Source organism: Nansenia antarctica (assembly GCF_963989245.1).
Source record: "Nansenia antarctica genome assembly, chromosome: 16".
Lineage (NCBI taxonomy): Eukaryota > Metazoa > Chordata > Actinopteri > Argentiniformes > Microstomatidae > Nansenia > Nansenia antarctica.
Window position 1 is genome coordinate 28,393,319 of NC_137686.1, and position 10,000 is coordinate 28,403,318.

The following is a 10,000-nucleotide window of genomic DNA, read 5'->3' on the forward strand; positions in this document are numbered from 1 at the left end:
CGGAGACGCTGAGCTCGGGGGGGCAGAGGCGGGGGTACCCCGGGGGCAGCCGGATCAGGAGGCAGATCAGGGGGGGGCGGGGCCTCCTCTCATTGGCTGCTGCCGCCGCCGCCGCTGCCGACGCCCCTCCTTCGAATTCGACTTCTACCCGGATACGGAACACGAACCCCGTCTCCGCTGGTGGCACACAGACAGGGTGGTGGTTTGTGGTGGTTTGAGATGGGGGGGGAGGAGGAGGGGAGGAGGAGGGGGGAGAGGGAAGGAGGGAGGGAGAGAGACAGACAGAGAGAGAGAGAGAGAGAGAGAGAGAGAGAGAGAGAGAGACAGAGAGAGAGAGAGAGAGAGACAGACAGACAGACAGACAGACAGAGAGAGAGAGGGGAATTCAAGCACTTTCAATGACCCATGTCTATTTTCAAAAAAAATAAATATTTTAAGACCTTGATTTTCTCTAATTGATTCACAAACTTTCAAGGATTTCAAGGACCCATGGGAACCCTGGACTAAGTCAGTCAGTCAGTCAGTTAGTTAGTTAGGTAGTTAGTTAGTTAGGTAATCAGTTAGTTAGTCAGTTAGTTAGGTAGTTAGTTAGTTAGTTAGGTAGGTAGTTAGTCAGTTAGTTAGTCAGTTAGTTAGGTAGTTAGTTAGGTAGTTAGTTAGTCAGTTAGTTAGTCAGTTAGTTAGTCAGTTAGTTAGTTAGTTAGTTAGTCAGTTAGTTAGTCAGTTAGTTAGTTAGGTAGTTAGTTAGGTAGTTAGGTAGTTAGTCAGTTAGTTAGTTAGTTAGTCAGTTAGTTAGTTAGTTAGTCAGTTAGTTAGGTAGTTAGTCAGTTAGTTAGGTAGTTAGTTAGTTAGGTAGTTAGTTAGTTAGGTAGTTCGGTAGTTAGTTACTTAGTTAGTTAGTTAGTTAGTCAGTTAGTCAGTTAGTTAGTTAGTCAGTTAGTTAGGTAGTTAGTTAGGTAGTTAGTCAGTTAGTTAGTTAGTTAGGTAGTTAGGTAGGTAGTTAGTCAGTTAGTTAGTTAGTTAGTCAGTTAGTTAGTTAGTCAGTTAGTTAGTTAGTTAGTCAGTTAGTTAGTTAGTTAGGTAGTTAGTTAGGTAGGTAGTTAGTCAGTTAGTTAGTCAGTTAGTTAGTTAGTTAGTCAGTTAGTTAGTCAGTTAGTTAGTTAGTCAGTTAGTTAGTTAGTTAGTCAGTTAGTTAGTCAGTTAGTTAGTTAGGTAGTTGGTTAGTTAGGTAGTTAGGTAGTTAGTTAGTTAGGTAGTTAGTTAGTTAGGTAGTTAGTTAGGTAGTCAGTTAGGTAGTTAGTTAGGTAGTTAGTTAGGTCGGTAGTTAGTTAGTTCCACATCTTACCGGTCTCTTCCAGTAACTCAAACTCGTCCTTCCCGCAGTAGATCGCTGACAGCACCGCCACTTCATCCAACACCAGATCGGACATTATAACTTATATAACATATATATTATATATATATATATATATATATATATATATATATATATATATATATATGTGTGTGTGTTACTTATATGGTGACGGAAAATTGAAAACAAATCCTTGCGGATGATTCATCGTTGAAAGTAGAAACATCTCCTGTGATGTGATGTGATGTGATGTGATGTTATGTGTCTGTCACCTCCGTGCATTGAAGGGCTGCAGGAAAAACATTTCGTCTCACAATTCAATGTAGTAAAGTCGCTCATCTGCATCCAGCCCACGTGTCTCTGATAGTCACGTGACGCTCATCTCCATCCAGCCCACGTGTCTCTAATAGTCACGTGGTATGAGCGACTAGACACCAGGGTTGCCAGGTGGGATTGACAATTTCCAGCCTAACAACAGTCTAAATCCGCTAAATCCACCCAAAAAAAAACAAAAAACAGTCCAAAACCTATTATTGTCAGAAACCCTCTAATGAATTACTATTGGGCAGGTGTCCCTCTCCTGCCCACCTAAACTGTATGTCTGTTGCCAATAAACCCTAACCATAAACCTGCACATTGTATGTAACTACTAGTAGTGGTGTGTGTTTTAACTTTAACACATTTTGTAACTTTCAGGCACTGGCATTTTTATACCGCCTAAATGTTATGTATCCAGCCCAACCCGCCCAAATTGCCCCCGGCACAGTGTGATCAAAAGTAGCCCATCCAGGCGGTAACCACCCGCCCTATCTGGCAACCCTGTTTTTTCAATCAGGCGTTCGGTAGAGACGCTCTTACCTGACGTCAAAAACCTGCGACGGGGTCTTACTAGTCTTCCTCGAAGCGTCATGTGCGTGTGGGGGTCACGAGCAAACCAGCCAATCCCCACTCGTCTCTCGCCGTGACAGACAAGTAAACCACGTGGGACTCACACGTCAGTCAACATGTCTCGACCTATCACTGGGCTAGTTGACCACTGAAGTCCCGCCCTCTCCCCCCTTCTTCTTTCACTCGCAGCGAGCTGGTGGACTCACACGTCAGTCAACATGTCTCGACCTATCACTGGGCTTAGTTGACCACTAAGTCCCGCCCCCTCTCCCAACAATTCTTCTTTCACTCACAAGCTCGCTGCGAGTGCGTCTGTGCGTCTCTCAGGTCGCCACCTCTTGAATAAAAAGCAACCAAGATAGATAGATAGATAGATAGATAGGGATACATTAAGGTGATAAAACCAATAAAAGCACCGTAGAACCATCCCCAGTGAGGAGTGTGGAGGTATGTATCTGGGCGGGCGGACAGGCACCATAGTGGCCGGGGGCCTCGGGGCCCTGCTGCTGGGCTGGTGTCTCTACTACGACCGCAAGAGACGCTCAGACCCCGGGTTCAGGAGACGACTGAGAGAGCGTGAGTCTGTCTGCCTGTCTGTGTGTGTGTCTGCCTGTCTGTCTGTCTGCCTGTCTGTCTGAGTGTGTGTGTGTGTCTGTGTGTCTGTCTGTGTGTCTGTGTGTGTGTGTGTGTGTGTGTGTGTGTGTGTGTGTCTGTCTGCCTGCCTGTCTGTGTGTGTGTGTGTCTGTCTGCCTGTCTGTCTGTGTGTGTGTCTGCCTGTCTGTCTGTCTGCCTGTCTGTCTGAGTGTGTGTGTGTGTGTCTGTGTGTCTGTCTGTGTGTCTGTCTGTGTGTGTGTGTGTGTCTGTCTGCCTGCCTGTCTGTGTGTGTGTGTGTGTCTGTCTGCCTGTCTGTGTGTGTGTGTGTGTGTGTGTGTGTGTGTGTCTGTCTGTCTGTCTGAGTGTGTGTGTGTGTCTGTCTGTCTGAGTGTGTGTGTGTCTGTCTGTCTGCCTGTCTGTGTGTGTGTGTCTGTCTGTCTGTCTGTCTGTGTCTGTCTGTGTGAGTGTGTGTGTCTGTCTGCCTGTCTGTCTGCCTGTCTGTCTGTCTGCCTGCCTGTCTGTCTGTGTGTGTGTGTGTGTCTGTCTGTCTGTGTGTCTGTCCCTCTCTCTCTGTCTGTCTGCCTGTCTGTCTGTCTCTCTGTCTGTCTGTCTGCCTGTCTGTCTGTCTCTCTGTCTGCCTGTCTGCCTGTCTGTCTCTCTGTCTGTCTGCCTGTCTGCCTGTCCTTCTGTCTCTGTCTGTCTGTCTGCCTGTCTCTCTGTCTCTCTGTCTGTCTGTCTGTCTGCCTGCCTATCTGCCTGTCTGTCTCTGTCTGCCTGCCTGCCTGTCTGTCTCTCTGTCTGTCTGTCTCTCTCTCTGTCTGTCTGTCTCTGTCTGTCTCCTCTGTCTGTCTGTCTGTCTCCTGCAGTGTCCCTCTGTCTGTTTCTCTCCTGCAGTGTCTGTCCCTCCCTCTCTCTGTCTCTCTCTCTGTAAAGCACTTTGTGACCCTTGGTCTAGTTAGCTAGCTTGAAGCTCTTTAGATTTAGACATCTAATCAAATCAAAGTTGATGTATCATGTACATACAAAATATTTTAATTTTTGCCATTTAGCAGACGCTTTTAATCCAAAGCGATTTACAATTACGAATTACAGGGACATTCCCCCTGGAGTAACTGAGGGCTGAGTGCCTTGCTCAAGGGCGCACTAGTAGTGGTGTGGTTTCAGGCGGGATTTGAACTCACAACCTTCCGATCACAAGTCCAACTCATTATCCACTAGACCACCACTACCCCTCGAATAGAATACAGCCGTAGATTCAGTATGAAATGCTTAGGGGACGCTAGCTCCCGACAGACCGTAGGTTACTAGCTAAGCGTCTTATCTTGATGGGACCACACAGGTAGCTTTCCAGACAAGATCTTAGCCAACTAGTTAGGAACTAAGCCCAGCTTTGTAACCCTGAATGTTGTCTTATAGCCAGGAGACTTGCGCTACAACAAGGCTTTGTGCGACAAATGCTGGGCAAGCGTACCAAATGCTAATCCCAACCTAACTCATATGCCTTGTGTTTACACCCCCACCCAGGAAGGAGAAAACAGCTGGCTTCTCAAAACAAGTCTGGACTGTCAAAGGTGAGTAACACCTGGTCTTCAAACACTAATAATATAATTAACTAATAATATCATAATTATAGAAACATATCAATCAATTGAGACACAATCATGTAAGGGAGACCTGGCCAAGAAGCAGCAGCAGCAGCTAATCTGACATGACAACATTTATAACAACATCACACTCTGCCCAACCACATGATCTGGCCTACAGAAAACATTTACACTCCTGAGTTTTGCTTCAGAGTTTTAAACTCGTTGAGGGGCAGCAGAGGGGCAGTAGTACATTACTCAGACTGTGTGTGTGTGTGTGTGTGTGTGTGTGTGTGTGTGTGTGTGTGTGTGTGTGTGCGCGTCTCTCTCTCCAGCTACCAGACCTGAAGGATGCTGAGGCGGTCCAGAAGTTTTTCCTGGAGGAGATCCAGCTGGGAGAAGAGCTCCTGGCCCAGGGTGAGAGATCACTACATAATAAAAAATATATACATATATACACACATAATAATAATCTAATATATATGTTACGGTACATGTGGGAAAACTAGGGTTAGGGTTAGGTGCTAGGGTGCTACGGTGCTACGGTTAAGGTTAGGGGTAGGGGTAGGGGTAGGGTTAGGGTTAGACATGCCAGCATGTACCAAGTCGACGTAGCACCTAACCCTAACCCATAGTTTTCCCACATGTACCGTAACATATATATATTATAATAATATAATATATACACAATAAAATGTGACGTGGTTGAGAGTCGCTAGTGGCTCACTGGCTGTTTTGGAGACAGACCAGCGCTTTAACACTGACACACTCTGTGTGTGTGTGTGTGTGTGTGTCTCTGTGTGTGTGTCTCTGTGTGTGTCTGTGTCTGTGTGTGTGTGTGTGTGTCTGCGTGTGTGTGTGTGTGTGTGTGTGTGTGTGTGCGCGTGTCTCTGTGTGTGTGTGTCTGTCCGTCTCCCTGTCTGTCCCTCCCTCCCTCTCCCTCCCTCTCTCTCTCTGTGTGTGTCTGTCCGTCTCCCTGTCTGTCCCTCCCTCCCTCCCTCAGGTGACTATGAGAACGGCGTGGAGCACCTGACCAACGCCATCGCGGTGTGCGGCCAGCCCCAACAGCTGCTGCAGGTCCTCCAGCAGACCCTGCCCCCCCCCGTGTTCCAGATGCTGCTCACCAAGCTGCCCACCATCAGCCAGGTACCCCCCTGACCTTTAACCCCTGACCTCTATACGACCCACCATCAGCCAGGTACCCCCCCCTGACCTTTAACCCCTGACCCCTACTGTCTGACCCCTGACCTCTATACGACCCACCCTCAGTCAGGTAACCCCCCCTGACCTTTAACCCCTACTGTCTAACCTCTGACCTCTATACTACCCACCCTCAGCCAGGTACCCCCCCCCTCTCTGTCTGACCGCTGACCTCTACTGTCTAACCTCTGACCTCTACTGTCTAACCCTGTCAGGTTCAAACCCTGTCTCACATTGGTGCTGTGCAGAATTTAACTCTCTCTCTTCTCTCTCTCTCTCTCTCCCTCCTCCTCTCTCTCTACTCTCCTCATTCTTTCACCACTTTCTCCTCTCTCCCTCCCTCATTCTCTCACCCCTCTCTCTCTACTCTCTCTCCCTCCCTCATTCTCTCACCCCTCTCTCTCTCCTCTCCTCCCTCCCTCTCTCATTCTCTCACCTCTCTCTACTCTCCTCCCTCTCTCCCTCCCTCATTCTCTCTCTCCTCTCCTCCCTCCCTCTCATTCTCTCACCTCTCTCTCGCTACTCTCCTCCCTCTCCCTCCCTCATTCTCTCACCTCTCTCTCTCTACTCTCTCTCCCTCCGTCTCTCATTCTCTCACCTCTCTCTACTCTCCTCCCTCTCTCCCTCCCTCATTCTCTCTCTCCTCTCCTCCCTCCCTCTCTCATTCTCTCACCTCTCTCTCTCTACTCTCCTCCCTCTCTCCCTCCGTCCCCCCTCTCTCCTCCTACAGCGTATAGTGAGTGCACAGAGCCTGAACGAGGATGATATAGAATAAGGAGTGGAGGACTGACATCGTCGACAGACACCACCCCCCCCCCCCCCCCCCCCCTCCTCCTCTGGTCGTCGTCCCAGGTCACACCCACTCTGAGTTCCCTCCTCCTCTCCTCTCCTCCTCCTCCTCCTCTCCTCTCCTCTCCTCCTCCTCCTCCTCCTCTCCTCCTCCTCCTCCTCTCCTCTCCTCCTCCTCCTCTCCTCTCCTCCTCTCCTCCTCCTCCTCCTCTCTCCCTCCTCTCCTCTCCTCCTCCTCTCCTCCTCCTCTCCTCTCCTCCTCCTCCTCCTCTCCTCCTCTCATCTCTGTGTTCTCTTTGTCAACCTGTTTTTTTTACCCGCCTGGTCTTCCTGCTGCTCCGAGGCCGTGGAAGACGGTGCTGTCTCGCTTCAGTCCACCTCCCCCCCACCCCCCCCACTGTGAGGTCACACGGTCATGTTACCAATAGTCATGTTTCTGCCGCCCCTGGCCTCCAATCAGACGCAGTCAGTCAGTCAGTAAGGGGACATTTGATTGGATACACAATTATACAGTTTAGAAAAAACAAGTTTTTTTTTTTTTTTTTTTTCTTCTTTTCTTTTTTCTTTACTAAATTGTAAAACAAACTGTCTAATCTAAACTGTCCCTGGATGAACACCTCAAGGGCGTACACACACACACACACACACACACACACACACATATATATATATATCTCACATGGAGGGAGATGACAGGAGAAGTTAATCTGTCTCTTCTCTGACTCAACGTGTAATCATCTTATTAGCTTGTTGTTGTTGTTGTTTTTGTTGTTGTTGTTGTGACGTTCCCTGAGGCGATGGAGTGTGGGTCTGTTGCGTCTCTGTAACACGTCTAAATAAAGAGTGGACGAAGCGCTGACATGTTCCTTGTGTTTGTCTTTTTTTTTTTACACACCTAACACACGCACACACACACCTAACACACACACACACCTAACACATACACTCACACACCTAACACACGCACACACACACACACACATATAATGGTAAATGGTAAATGGACTGCACTTATATGTATCGCCTTTATCCAAAGCACTTCACAACGGCCTCTCATTCACACATTCACACACACATTCACACACCAATGGCGGCCAAGCTGCCATGCAAGGCGCCGGTCCGCTCACTGGGAGCAATTTGGGGTTCAGTGTCTTGCCCAAGGACACTTCGATATGTGGCCAGCCAGGGCTCAAACCACCGATCTGCCGACCTTGCGATCATTAGACGGCGGCTCTACCTCCTGAGACACAGCCTCTACCTCCTGAGACACAGACGTTCTTATAAGTTTTATTTGAATGTTAATAATAAGATAATGTTTCCAAAATGTTTGTGGACGGGTTGGTAATTGATCCTGAAATTCTGCTTTAATTATTATTGATGATTATCTCCTTGTAGTGTGTTATTTAAGCAATATCACACAAGAGGGAGGCTGTTATACTGAATATCACACAGAGGGAGGCTGTTATACTAAATATCACACAGAGGGAGGCTGTTATACTGAATAGCACACAGAGGGAGGCTGTTATACTGAATATCACACAGAGGGAGGCTGTTATACTGAATATCACACAGAGGGAGGCTGTTATACTGAATATCACACAGGGAGGCTGTTATACTGAATATCACACAGAGGGAGGCTGTTATACTGGATATCACACAGAGGGAGGCTGTTATACTGGATATCACACAGAGGGAGGCTGTTATACTGGATATCACACAGAGGGAGGCTGTTATACTGAATATCAGCACGGCTGTGATTGGGTCGTAGGTACGAGGCCGCAGGTATGTTCAGTATAACAGCACGACCTCCAGTGTGATATTGCTTTTATACAACAGTTCTACAGCGCAATTTATTAGTTAACAGTAATAAGCGACAACAGATTATGATTTGTTTGTTTATTTAATCATTTATTTGAAAAAATTGTTCCGCAACTGGCCTGTTGCCTAGTAACCTGAACACAAACATCTGCAGGCTAGCTACTTTGTATTAACGGTCATTTCGGAGTGATACATAGAGTTAAAAGTCCCAGTGCTGTTATACTGTATATCAGCACTCATGGAATTTACATTTACATTTTTGGCATTTAGCAGACGCCTTATTCCAAAGCGACTTACAATCAATACATTTGAATACTAAGCATGTGAATCAGCAATCCACCATTCGTTGCAGGAATGCCTCTTGTCCAATCAAATTACTTGGTCGGAAACTAACTGTTGTATATTCTGAACTATGATCTGAGTATCCACACACAGCTTCAAGGTGTCAACTATCAAATGACCTCCTGCTGCTGATGATGATATAATCATCATATTCATTTGTATTTTTTGTATTTCGTGGGGCAGTCCCACTCATGTTTTTTCTTTTTATTGTGATAGAGAGAGAGAAGGGATGACAGGAAGGATGGGTGAGAGAGAGAGAAGGGATGACAGGAAGGATGGGTGAGAGAGAGAGGAGGGATGACAGGAAGGATGGGTGAGAGAGAGAGGAGGGATGACAGGAAGGATGGGTGAGAGAGAGAGAGAGAGGAGGGATGACAGGAAGAATGGGTGAGAGAGAGAGGAGGGATGACAGGAAGGATGGGTGAGAGAGAGAAGGGATGACAGGAAGGATGGGTGAGAGAGAGAGAGAGAGGAGGGATGACAGGAAGAATGGGTGAGAGAGAGAGAGAGAGAAGGGATGACAGGAAGGATGGGTGAGAGAGAGAAGGGATGACAGGAAGGATGGGTGAGAGAGAGAGAAGGGATGACAGGAAGGATGGGTGAGAGAGAGAGAGAGAGGAGGGACGACAGGAAGGATGGGTGAGAGAGAGAGGAGGGATGACAGGAAGGATGGGTGAGAGAGAGAGGAGGGATGCGGCCAGAATCGAACCAGGAACCCTGCGGTTACGTGGTCAACGCTTAGTCCACTACGCCACCTAACCCAGGTGAAGAGTGTTAGGTGTGTTCATAACAGAGATCTAACCCAGGGCCCTGTTCCACTATGCACGATCAACTCTGATCAAGGTTTAAATCAGATCCGGGCGCTAATTTAAGCTTGCGGTTCCATTAATGTGGCTCAAATAATTCGCTGCTTGGTTGGTATGCAACCAATCCTTCTGAGTAATTCTGGTCACGAGCAGACTTACAGGCTGGTTTAGGTAATGCGTGCGTCAAAAAATCTCTCACAGGCAAATCACACGTAAATGGTTGGACTTAAACCCACCATCTGTTAATAATTGGAAAAAAAACTGTTGAAGAGATAAAAGAAATGGAAAGAATTACTTGTAAAGTGGGAGGCCGTGAAGAGCAATTCACTATGAACTGGAGTAAATGGACCGAATGAATGAGTAGGAAGGAAGCCCCCCCTCCCCGATCCCACCCCTCCCACCCCCCTCCCTCTGTCTCTTACTTTTCTATTTCTATCCCTATAATTTCTCTCTTCTTTCTCTATATTTTCTCTCTTGTTTTTATTCTTTATTTTTTATTTCTTGTCCTCTTTATAAAAAATAAAAAAACAAACAAAAATGATGCAGGATGAACTTAAACAAGTGAGGAAAACTTAAAGTGAATGAAATGAACCTATGAAATGTAATGTACAGTCCTGCAATAAAGT

The 10,000-nt window shown here is 47.1% G+C and overlaps 2 protein-coding genes across 2 annotated transcripts in view; one reads left to right on the forward strand and one right to left on the reverse strand.

Moving 5' to 3' along the window:
- Positions 1-1,430, reverse strand: part of rwdd3 (RWD domain containing 3) — a gene marked incomplete at both ends in the record, with an annotated part of 2,880 nt that extends 1,450 nt beyond the window's left edge. The window contains 2 exons of the mRNA XM_080547136.1: positions 1-177; positions 1,346-1,430. The exon at positions 1-177 is cut by the window's left edge and continues 86 nt beyond it. Coding sequence (XP_080403262.1) covers positions 1-177; positions 1,346-1,430 — 262 coding nt within the window. The remainder of the gene's footprint in view (positions 178-1,345) is intronic.
- Positions 1,431-2,544: 1,114 nt separating this feature from the next.
- LOC308171860 (mitochondrial import receptor subunit TOM20 homolog) lies at positions 2,545-7,267 on the forward strand. Its single transcript, XM_080546766.1, has 5 exons — positions 2,545-2,818; positions 4,361-4,407; positions 4,755-4,836; positions 5,423-5,565; positions 6,350-7,267. Exons 1-5 carry the CDS (start codon positions 2,692-2,694, stop codon positions 6,392-6,394), a joined length of 444 nt encoding a protein of 147 aa, XP_080402892.1. The 5' UTR covers positions 2,545-2,691; the 3' UTR covers positions 6,395-7,267.
- Positions 7,268-10,000: the final 2,733 nt, after the last annotated feature.

What these genes read in the sequence shown, in the direction of transcription:
- LOC308171860 (XM_080546766.1), top strand. Translation starts at nt 2,692, where the DNA reads ATGTATCTGGGCGGGCGGACAGGCACCATAGTGGCCGGGGGCCTCGGG. An exon ending in ACAAGTCTGGACTGTCAAAG is followed by an intron (nt 4,408 to 4,754) that starts GTGAGTAACACC and finishes CTCTCTCTCCAG; the next exon opens with CTACCAGACCTGAAGGATGC. An exon ending in AGAAGAGCTCCTGGCCCAGG is followed by an intron (nt 4,837 to 5,422) that starts GTGAGAGATCAC and finishes TCCCTCCCTCAG; the next exon opens with GTGACTATGAGAACGGCGTG.